The sequence below is a fragment of the Magnolia sinica genome, chromosome 18 (assembly GCF_029962835.1).
Source record: "Magnolia sinica isolate HGM2019 chromosome 18, MsV1, whole genome shotgun sequence".
In the NCBI taxonomy this organism is placed as follows: Eukaryota; Viridiplantae; Streptophyta; class Magnoliopsida; order Magnoliales; family Magnoliaceae; genus Magnolia; species Magnolia sinica.
The window spans coordinates 59,553,468-59,566,053 of record NC_080590.1 but is presented as its reverse complement, the minus strand read 5'-3'; the positions used below and the strand labels follow the sequence as shown (position 1 = coordinate 59,566,053).

Sequence of the window (12,586 nt, the reverse complement as noted above, 5' to 3'; positions counted from 1 at the left end):
CAAATTATTGGACTAAAAAAATCTCAGAAACACACTAGGAGCATCGAATCTATTATTCATGTGCTCATGTGCCCACAAGTATGATAATGTGAACCCACCATTAGCTATTTTGTGTTTGCCCATTGCTTTGAAGTCAATTAATCAGATGGTGAGGATCATTTCTACCTAGGTCTTTATTCATTTGCCATCCATAGTACAACCCATGGAGGGAAGGTCCTGACTTATACATCAACCTGCTACATATACTGTGTAGAGAATGGCTATTCTGTATTCTGGTTCTTCCTATTCTACCACATCATCTAACTTGTTTTGGTAATTGCATTCTCTCCAAACCTACCATATCATCTCCGTTTTGGTAACTGCAAACATCTCTTTCCAGTCTCCATAGTTGGAAATTCCTATTCAGTCCTCATCTTCCTTCCTCCATCAGAAAAATCATCTCACCAAGAAAATTAAAGATTTCAGGATGAGTCAACGTTGAAAATAGCACAATGGTTGGATGACAACTAGATTGCCCTAACAGTGTAGTTTCTCTAATATGGGCTAACCACAATGGCGCTCACAAAATGGATGACACATGGATAGCCACATGTACATTGATCTACAAACAAGTCCATAATATAGAGCTCAGGGTAATATCAGACAGGTCCCTAAACCTGGTTAGATCCTGGTTCGGGAACTAAAATATGGTACCCAGAACCATTAGCACCCAATCTGACAGGACCAAGGCTGGATCAGGATGGGTATGGGACACGAGGATCAGAACAAAACAGAGCCCTTATTTAATGTTCCCAGAACCGGGCCCTTTAACTCCTCAATTGTAATAAACCTATGAAATAGACTATTAAATAGCACTTGCTTGTAACCAACCTATGTAATAGTCTATTTTGTTGCGCCAGTGGGAGTTTTGTGCTCTCATTGCCTGCCGGCAGCCTGGATATAGGAAGGGGATTGCAGGTTGGTAGCCAGCATCAAACATATGCCATAACTTCCAACATGAATCCAAACAATATGATTTAGTTGAAAGCTCTAAAAGAAGGGGAAGGCCTAAAAGGATGTGGGTGAAGGTTGTAAGAAAAGACTGAATAACCTATGGTCTCACTCAAGTTATGGATCTTGAAAAAGTGGAATGCAAGAAAAAGGATTTATGTAGCCGACCCCAATTAGTTGGGATGAGGCGATGATGATGATGATAAACTGGGGCCATTGACAGCCCTAGTTGTGCATGGTTACACTAAAACCTCAAAAGTATTGATCAAAAGAAATAAACTTTCATAAATAAGGAAACGATATTATGTAAAATTTTATTATAGATACATTACCAGACTAATCTTTCAAAAGAAATATATCAAAATTTACAAGAATAGGAGGTTGAATCAAACTAGGGCTTGGCTTAAGACTCGATCAGGCACCAGGAATCATCGCCGGACTTAGTGGGTCGACCAAGTGAGTCAAAAAACAACTTTAAACATTTATTCTCATGAGCCAACCAGAGAAACGAGGCCAATTCACACTGAACCAGGATGGGTTTGGCTTTCCAACCCCAATCACCTGGTGAAATACCTAGCCTGATTGACTTGACCCAATCCCGGGTTGACCCGGATTGCAAGTTATTGTAGCGTATAATATTACAAGATAAAAGGAGATGATAAATTACCAAAGATAAGGCTTAGGGTCAGTCATATTGAATCATGACTCATATATATATATATATATATATAGATAGTGATCTGGTTGACCCATACCAATCATGACGAATCCATCAGTACAATTGATATTGAACTGCAATGGTGTTTTCAGCAGCGCTCGTGGCGTAGCATAGCGTAGCTAAACTGCTACGTAGCGTATGCAGCTAGCGTAGCTCCCTGGTAGCGTAAGCTACAGGAGCATGTAGCGTGTAGTGCAGACCTGAAATTTCCATTTTTTTTATTCTTCTATGCTAATTCAACACTTATTTTAAAATGGTGGCGACTCATCCCCATCACACATGGCACTATATTAGATCAATCCGGACCATCAAAATTGTGCTCCACATCGTGGATAGAGCAGATAAATCAATCTGGACCATCAAAATTGTAGTTCATATTATGAATTTGTGATGTTTCAATAAATTTAAATAAAAATAAATAAAAAATAAAAAATAAAAAAAGAAAGAGGTCACACTCAGAGATGTCTAAAGGCAAAGAGAAAGAGATTTTGCATGGAAATACGTGGTTGACAATCTAGACTAGCAGTCAAGAACTCATAGGAATTATGCATTTTGTAAATTTTATCATATTTTCTATTATTTTAATTAAATTTTATTTCTATTAAGTATCGTGTAGCTTATGCTACATGCTATAGAGGGCCAAACACTACACTATACGCTATACGCTATTTAAAACACTGATCTGCAGAACTACTGAGAAATGGGTACTTAAAAATAAGAAAAACTTTGATACTCTAACAAAGTGTGATGGATGGCAGTATGGCACACAAGCCAGTGTTCAGGGTATCGTTATCGTTACATGAATCAGTATCATTACATGTATTGATGATCGGGGGTACAGAAATATTTATCAGTATCGTGGATATTATGTCTGAGGGAAACATTGGGAAATGCAAGGAAAACAATCGGTGAAATTTTTCAATGAAACTTCAAGAGATGTTAAAAGACCCATGTTTACACATGTAGAAATCAAAAAAAAAAAAACTATATTTTAAGGTTCCATTTTATAGAGGCCTAACCATGTGTCTTCGAAAAAATCAATATAAAATAAATATATAATATTTGTAGCCAACCAATAGATTGGCCAACACTCATTAATATATAAAATTACCACATTAATTAACAGTGAAAAACACATTTGTCAATATAAAAATGGAAAAAATAGGATCCCTCAATTTTCCAATTAAATGTTAAATTTTTTGCCACAAATCCATGTCAATGAATGAGAATAATGTATAGACATGGATTTCCTTGCAATCCATTCTAACATTTGAAAAAAAAAATGCAGTTTTATGGATTTTTCATCACCTTTGAGTTCTGGCCTATCTTCGTTTCAAGTCGAGATTTCTACCCAAATCCAAACTCTAATTCCATAAAAACCAAGAGTGACTGAAACCACATAAGGAACAAACTTCAAAAAAAAATAAAATAAAATCCTGAAAAAATGGAGATTTTTGAGTTTTTTGAAAATTTTCCACATTTCTGTCAATTTTTGCCTATTTACAGATGTTTCCCTGGTATCAAGGATATTATCACTGGTATTAGGGATGCTATGATTTATGAATAGTATCACCAATACCAAGGAACTTTTATAAGGGATTTGAAAATTTTAACACTTCCAACAATTTCGATATTGTTGACTTGGTGATATTATCGATAATATCGCCAATATTTGGAATGCTGGAAATTGCATATAAGGCACACATGATTCAAATTAAACTGTTCAAATTATGGATCCCATATTAGATGTATTGTGATCCAAAAGATTACATTCATTTGATTATTTGACTATAAGAGTGGTGCAAATTTATTGGACGGTTAAAACTGGAAAATATGAGAAGAAGAAAGAGAATATAAAAGGAGAGGTGGAAGGAAGAAGAGAAGGAGAGGATTTGATATCATCTACCTTAGAATAGCATTTATTTACAATGGTATAGAGAATAGAAAAGAGCATAACAAATATAATTTAATCTACAAGATACAACCATATCTCCTGGATATAATACACTCAAGGACTACAGAATAATATGCTCTTTCACCAATATCATACTGATACTCCTCATGTACACCAGAACAGTATACTCTCTAACAAGATCGAATAAGGCTTTCTAAAACATATTAAGCAGTCATGGCTTAGCCAAACTTCAATGACTAATGACAACAAATCATCAATATTCATAGGAGATCACCTGTATCTCAGTCTTCAAACTATCATACAAGGCACACGTAAGCTTTTGCAAGACATTGACACAAGGCCGTATTATGGCAGGGTCATTGAGAGAAACTCTACCTACCTGAAAAGTGACATTAATCCAAACAGAAATTAGAAAAATAAGAGTTACAGTAGCAAGAGGACAAAACTAATTGACAGTGTACTAAGATCTTAGACCAGCAAAGTGAAAGAAAAAAGAAAAAGAAAAGAAAAAAACAGATTTAGCCACAGTATACTTACTTGCAAAGCTTTAAGCAGATATCCTATGATAACATCTCCATCTTGTGATGAACTCGGCACAGAAGCACAGCTCTAAGCCGGAGTATTTGTAGAAAACAACAAAGCAATTGAATAGAAATGAACATCACTAAAATATTACAGATACAAATAACCAATGGATCAAACAGACAACAACGATTCCAGTATATTCACCTCCAACAGCAAGCATAAGGTCTCAGCTTCAGTATGTGACAATTGTTCACATGATTTATCAAGCCCGAAATGGAACTGATTGCGTCTTTCCAAAAGTTCAGATAACAATAACTTGACTTCTTCTATTTTCAAAATGGCACTGCCCATTCCTTTGAGCAAGGACAGTATTGTAAGCTACAAAACAAATATCAAAATCATTTGCTTTTCATTTCCCAAATTTCTTCTGATGTTCCAGTAGGCAAATGTACTGATGTAAGAGAATCATATGCTTTTTACTTGAGCTAGTGCAGTATGGCAATACCATTCACATGGTATTTACGATGTGAATAAGCACGAAAAAATGGAAAGGTTATTGTTGCCGATGAAAAGAAAGACTTTAAGATTTGAGGCATGACCAAAAAAAAATTAAAAAATTAAAAATGAATAGGTTATTGAGTGCAGACCTTCCCATATGGAGAAAAGTTGATTGAAGATCTCAAAACGAAATGAAATATGGCTTCCTTTGCCTGCTGATCCAACCTGAAATGAGAGAAGGATTTTGATTTATGCCTCCCAACCACGGTAGAGATGCTGAGCAATGTGATACAACAAAGACTTGAACATTCAACCAACTACAACTAGAAGAAACCCTCCCAAAGATATCAAAATTTCTAGGAATGGAGAGACACAAATAGACAGAGGAGATGAACACCTATATGATTGCATCATGTTCCTTGGTGAGGACACAAAGGTTTGGTAGTAGCAACTGATAACAAGGTCAACTTTTGTGGCTAAACAGAGTCAGACAGTCTCAATCTGACATGGAATAAAGCAGCATAGGAATTACATGATGTTGGAGATACTGTGTTTTCTTTTCTTATGGGAAACAAATTTTATTGAAGGAGAGAAAGGAATACAGCTATCTATTAAGATAATAGATAAACACTTCCAATCATAATTCACACGCAAAATCTTTAAAAGTGTGAATTACTTCCTTGAATAGAACATTTGCTAAGGAATTAGCTTCTCTAAAAGCATGCCTTAAGAAAGAAACAGAGGTTGAAGCCAATATCCAAATCTCGTTAATGATAGAACCATGCCTTCCATGGAATGGCACCTTTATCAGAAATCTACACAATTGCATTTGATGAGTCCCTCCATCCCAAAATGTGAAAGGAAATCCCTATCCATTAACCTAATGGATACACAATTCCAATCACAATTTGCAAGCAAAAGCCTCGAAAGTATGAATTCCTTCCTTGGCCAGAACATTTGCCAAGGAATTAGCTTGTCTGGAATCATGCCTTAGAGAAAAAAACAGAGGATGAAGCCAAGGGCCTAATCTCGTCAATGATAGAAGTAGAACTATGCCTTCCATGGAATAACACCATCAGAAATCCACACAATCACATTTGACTGAGTCCCCTTCCGCTGCCAGATGTGCAGAAAAATTATGTCAAAGAGTTTAAGAGCAGCTCTAACAATTTGGACACAAAAAAGCAAGCTTGATTCTACCTTTATCGTCTCTCACCATGCCAATGATTCAAGAAATCCGTGGACCAATCATCAACATTGAACTTCAGATTGGGGGTGCAAGGGTTAAACTCCCTGATATGTGTACGGTCATGTATACAACTGTACACACCAAGCATGTGGTGTTTTCTGAGTATTTTCTGCCTATACACACCATGCTCGGTTTTTTTTTTTTCCAGAGCAAAAGCTGACATACATGGAAAATCAACAAACTCGTGGTCAGATAGGGCCCACTTTGGGTCACCTCTAGTACACATGTGGCTTGAACTTGACCGCATCATGCCAGTTTCTCAAAAGAGATAAGAAAAGGCACCCACAGAACTTCAAAAAGAGAAGATATTTCCCACACCCCGAAGGAAAAGATGATGGACCATCACTTCCTTTTTTTCACTGGGAGAAGCCAAGTTCCCTTTTTTGAAAAGTATTGACGATAACAATCTTATTAGCCATTGATAAATAACAGAACTCTTCTCACTGCAGAGGGGCTAAAGTACCCCAAAACTTGGAAAACGCAAGTCTCGAGAGACTACCAGGTCAAAGAGCCTTCAGAAAATCCAAAGAAGAAAACAACCCTGTGTGCAGGAGAGAGATCCAATCAACAACATTGTTTTCAGAAGTAACGCACCATTGAGAATCCTAGGAGGACCCATCGACATGGGAACCTAATGGTCCGAAAGATTTCCAAAGTTTCCACAACACTTATTACCAAAACTGAAGCAATCATAACAAGGATGTCGCTCGACAAAAGAGAATACATCCTAGGGAAATTATTGGCAAGGTTGTCACACGTCCCATTCACCCATATAGCCTCAAAAAGACAAACTTTTTTTTGGAACAATAAGAAAAAACCTTTTGCCATTCCAAACCTTTAAATTTCACACCCTTGAAAATCACCTGCCCACATACCAGTCAAACTTAGGAAGGGCTTTTCAAAAAAAAAAAGCATTGTCTATCAATGTTTACTGCATTGGTATTGCACATCGTATCGCACCCTTGGGAAACGGATACATATCAGTTATCGCATGGGATATATCGATGATATCGCAGAATTTATCGCACTTTTTGGGAAACATGCGGAAACATTGGGAAAATTGTCGAATTTTTTAAAGAAACTTCAGGAATCGTCAAAAAAACATAGTAATACACAATTTTAATTCATAACATCACAAAAAACAAGTGCACGTAATAGGTTAACTATATATAGGGCAGTGTTTAAATTATTGGCAACAATATCGAATTGACGCCAATATTTTCAGTATTGCCGGCCCGTTGATACCGGAAACCCATTTTTTCATCTGCCTTCTAGATATTGCGAAATGATAGCGATTGTTTTGGTTTTTTCAAAACATCGTCGATAATACAATGTTCCCACCTAACACGGGAGGGAACTATAGCCAACTACCACATTTTTTTCCGATAAAAGGGTGACTTTGCCCACTATTATCGATCATCAAAATCCAACAAGGTGAAAAAAAAAAAAAAAAAAAGGGAAAATGCATGTATTTCTTTCTCATTGTGGATCCACAACTATTCCTCAAAAGGTACGAAATGAACACTAAAAGCTTAGATTTTTCGACGAAATTACTCCGATTATTTTTCTGGAAAGAATTGGAGTTGCAAACCTCCGAACATGATTTTCAGTTAAGGAAATTGGGTTTTTTTCCCCTTACAAAGATAAAATCCATAACAGGGGAGGATTTTTCGGGGAGGAGACGTGGGTTTCTGTTTAGGGGTTTTTTTAAAGGGGATGCGTTCTTGTTTTGGTTTTAAGAGCAGATTAGGTGTTAATCAGCTAACACCTTAGTGGCGTTACCTTTACCGTGTGGGGTCCACCTTGATGAATTTTTTGTATATCCACATCGTCCATCTGTTTTTACAGTTCATCTTATGGCATGATCCGAAATATTAATTAGATCCAAATCTTAGGTTGACATGGACCACACAACTAGAAACAGTGGTGAATGACCATTAAAAATATTTTGTAGGCCACAAGCTTGTCATCAAGCCAATCTATGTATTTACTTCCATCCAGGTCTGGTTGACCTTTTTAATGGGTTGGATGGCAAATAAACGTCAAGTATGGGCCTTAGGAAGTTCTTAGTGAGTGTTCAATCACCATTGTTTCCTATGGTCTGGTCCATCTAAGATTTGGATTTGCTTAATGTTTGGGACCACGTACTAAAATGGGCTGAAAAAACTAATGGATAGTGTGGATATCCAATAAATCATCAAGGTGGGCCCAATGGTAAGGCTAACATCCTGGCGCCAAAGTGTCCCGTATCGGTATCGGTTGGCGTAACGGTGCCCTCCGAAACCGATACGGATACGGGGGCGTAACGGCGATACGGGGGCGTAACGGCCCATAACGGCGCAATTTTTTTTTTTTTGCCAAAAAAATATGAAAAAATATGGATTAAATTCGGAATATTCTAAGCATTCCAAATATGCATTCATTTATAAATTGGAACATGTTTATGATGGTGTAACGGTCCACTCTTTGGTGAGAAGTTGTATCGGACTATCTGATTAATTTTTTAACCAGGTAACTTGAATTTGACTACAAAATTCATATATTTAATTTTTTTAAATATGTAATTTATATACTTAACAACTTGATATCATTTCTCCCCATAGTTCTTTAAAAAAAATGAAATTAAATTCAGGTAGATGGCGTTGCCAATTTGGGGCTGACTTGGAGGACCAATCTATTCTCCAAATCAGCCTCAAATTCATGTCATTTATTGTCATTATCCCACTTATAAATTGGTGGACATTTATTGGATAATGAATCATAAAAAAATAAAATAAATCAAAAGGCCCTATTTTAAAAAATAAAAGCTCACAAATTAACAATTAAAACTATTCAAATAATTTGATTTTGGCATTGTGAGTTAGCAATTGCAGTCCATAATTTAATTGTCAAATTTTAAGTTAATATGTCTCGTGTACAATTTTTTAAAGCTTGAATTAGGAGGGACTCAGATGTAAAGTGCAGCACACGTGTCAAAGTTTTTTGGGCCCCACCCGTGATGAATGTGTTATATCCACACCGTCCATCCATTTTGCCAAACAATTTTAGGGCATGAGCCCAAAAATGAGGCACATCCAAAGCTCAAGTGGATTGCACCATAAAAAACAACAATAATTAAATGTTCACCGTTAAAATTTATTGGGGCTAGAAAAGTTTTAGATCAAGCTAACATGTGTGTTTTCCCTTCATCCACGTCAATGTGACCCAATTAATAGGTTAGATTGATAATAAACATTACAGTGGACTTTAAGAAAATTTTAATGGTGAGCATTCTATAACCACTATTTTCTATGGTGTGGTCCACCTGAGATTTGGATATTATTAATTTTTTGAATCCTGACCTAAAATGACGTGGCAAAATGGATGGACGATATAGATAAAAAATATACATCATAGTGGGGCCCACTCGGATCTGATCAGATATGGAAAATAAACATTACCGTGCGCCCTACAAATTATTTAACCATGAAAATCATTATCTCCGTTGCTATTTTTGGTGTGGTCCAGATGATCTCTGGATATAATTCATTTTTTGGGTGGTGTTCTAAAATGATCTCTGAAAATAGATGAACGGTGTAGATGTAATAAATACATCACTGTGGAGCCCAAATAACTTTGATCTCCTTTGAACCGTTCGTACAACTCGGAGCTCAAGGACTGTCAGCGCTCGTCTTTGCGTGACACGTACCTACAGCAGTAGCAGCTAGCTGCTGCAAATTTAAAAAAAAATGGAGAGAGAGGGAAACGAAAAGAAAAAAAAAAAAGAGGGAAAGAAGAGAAGAAAAAAAGAGGGAAAGGGGGAAAGAAGAGATTGAGAGAGAGAGTGAGAGAGAGAGAGGAAGAAGAAGAAGAGGAAGAGGAAGAAGCCGCAGCACTCAGCAGGGCGCAGCCGCAGCTGCTCGAGAAGAAGAAGAAGAAGAAGAAGAAGAAGAAGAAGAAAGAGAAGAAGAAGAAAAGAAAGGAAAAAAAGGTATGTTTTTTTTTTTTTTTTTGTTTTAGGGCTCCGTAACGGCCGTTACGGTCACAGAATTCCGTAACGGCCGTTTTGACCCCGTATCGCGTAACGGGTCCCACCGTTACCGTTACGTATCGGCCGTTACGGCTGATACGTAACCGATTTGGGATACCTTGCCTGGCGCAGATTGGATACTACCCCTACCAGAACCTAGATAGAGATGGACAATCCTGTTAGGGGCTCTATGGATCCCATCGTGACATATGTGCTTTATCCACGTCGTCCATCCATTTTAACAAAACATTTTTGGGCACGAGCCCAAAAATTAGGTAAATTTAAGGCTCAAGTGGACCACACCATAGGAACCAGTGGGGATTGAACGCCTACTGTTGAAAATGTCTTAGGGGCGACAGAAGTTTCAGATCAAGCTAATATTTATGTTGTCCCTTCGTCCAGGTCCACGAGACCTTATGAACAGTTTGGATGGCAAATAAACATCACGATGTGCCCTATGATATTTTCAACAGTAAGAATTCAATCCGCACTGCTTTTTATGATGTGGCCCACTTGAGCCTTAGATCTGCCTCTTTTTTGGGCTCATGCCCTAAAATGACAAATCAGAATGGATGGATAGTGTGGATAACACATACATTATGGTGGGCCCCACAAAGCCCTTGACATGACCGTCCATCTCTAGCTAGGTCTATTGAGTGTAGTACTCAACCTGCGCCGCTGAAGTAGGTTCTTTAAAGGAAAGGGGATTAGGAGAGACCTCGGATCCACAGAGGTGAGTGAGGCCCTTGACTGTGGGGCTCACAGTGATGTACGTGCCTTAAATCCACACCGTCCAACCTTTCTCTAAGCTCATTTTAGGTCATGTACCAAAAATGAAGCTTGCCCAAATCTTAGGTGGACTACACAGCAAACGGTTGTGATTGAATCCCCACCATTAAAAACTTCATGGAGTCCACTGGAATGTTTATTTACCATCCAACCTCTTGGTAAGGTCACAAAGACCTATATGACGAGACTACACAAATATCATCTTGATCCAAAGATTGTGGCCCACAAGAAGTTTTTAATGGTCAATTATTATTGCTTCTTGTACTATGGTTCATGTGAAATTTGGATCTGCTTCATTTTTTGGATCACTCCTAAAATGAATTTTCAATACAAATGGACAACGTGGATGTCGTCACATACATCAAGATGGGTCCCACAATTTGGGGTCCCACGCACTTCAGTGGATCCGGGGTCTCACCTAATTCATGCTCCCCCCTTAAGTTGACAGAGCACAACTTCGCTACCACCCAGAACCAGTTATAAGGGTGCAACCCTGATCGTGGGGCCTACCTCGATGTGCGTATTGTATATACATGCCGCACATCTATTTTTCGAACTCAATTTAGGGCACAATCCCAAAAATGAAGCAGATGCAAGTTTTGGGTGGACTACACCACAATAAACAATGGTTGTTGAAAGCCCACGATTAAAAACTTCCTAGGGTCCACTGTAATATTTGTTGACCATTTAACTTGTTAACAAGGTCACGCAAACTTGGATGAAAGAAAAAGAAAAACAATTATCAGCTTGACCTAAAACTTTGGTAGCCCACAATAGGTTTACAGTAGTCAATAACCGGTGTTTTTTGTGGTGTGGTCCACCTAAAACTTGTATCTACTTCATTTTTTGGACGAGGACAATGGATCTCGTCCACCATCTAATGTGAGAGCATCAGAGCCCACACATATTTTCGAGCGTCGTTAGAAGAAGAAAGTCAGACGCGCCACGGTTGACACTCTCGCACACAGCTTGTCATCTATGGGCATCATTTCAGAGTAGGAGAGCTCCACCTCCGTCTCACCTTATGCGCATGGGTGATATCACAGGTATGGGCATGGCAACTCGGACATTCGGTCACACTTGTCTAACTATGGATACAGGCAACCGGATAATAGCTCTTCGAGTCATGACCCTTTGACAAGAGGATATGCAGGGAGTCGGGATTAGACTCAAATCTGTTCTCTCAGGATCCTATTCGGCCAATGCCATCGATGTATGTCACGCAGTACCCACGTTTAGGCATACTCATACAGTTCAAGGACGACTACGAGAGGCTAATAAGGGCTCATTTGGCATCTCTACTCTAATCTAATAAAAGTTTTTCAAATAAGAGCTACTTTAATAAGCTCTTTTTATTCTAGCTCTTGTTTTAAATAAGCTCGTTCGATAAAATCAGGTTTTCAAAAAGGAAAAAAAAAAAAAAAGCTCTTATATGAAATAAGCACGTTTGGTAAAACATTCAAATAAGAGCTTTTTCTAAGGGTAATTGATGTCATTTTCAAAGATTAAAACTCCATTACATCAATGTCCCACCACATGGAATCCCATTTGATGCGTGCATCGCGTGGGCGCCCCACCTTTGAAGTTGGTTGTCTATCATGTTGGGCCCACTTTTAATGTCCACCCTCCAAAGTGTGGGGTGCACCTTCTATGTGTATCATCCATCATGTTGGGCTACTTTGGATATGGATCATCCATCATGTGAGACCTTAGATGTAGACCGTCCATTAGGTGGGGCCCACTTAATATGGATTGTCCATCATGAGGAGCCACACTTTGATCTAGGTCATCTATCATGTTTGGTCCACTCCGTCCATTATGTGGGTCACCTTGATGTGGACAATTCATTATGTGCCATTCAATATGGATCATTCATCTTGTGGGTCCACCGTT

The 12,586-nt window shown here is 38.1% G+C and overlaps 1 protein-coding gene across 3 annotated transcripts in view; it reads right to left on the bottom strand.

The window, feature by feature from the left end:
* Window positions 1-12,586, bottom strand: part of LOC131233979 (uncharacterized protein At3g06530) — a 102,102-nt gene that overhangs the window by 27,016 nt on the left and 62,500 nt on the right. For all 3 annotated transcript variants that reach the window (XM_058230905.1, XM_058230907.1, XM_058230906.1), the window contains exons 23-26: window positions 4,796-4,871; window positions 4,353-4,526; window positions 4,161-4,232; window positions 3,898-4,002 (exon numbers count right to left, since the gene is read on the bottom strand). In XM_058230905.1, coding sequence (XP_058086888.1) covers window positions 3,898-4,002; window positions 4,161-4,232; window positions 4,353-4,526; window positions 4,796-4,871 — 427 coding nt within the window. The remainder of the gene's footprint in view (window positions 1-3,897; window positions 4,003-4,160; window positions 4,233-4,352; window positions 4,527-4,795; window positions 4,872-12,586) is intronic.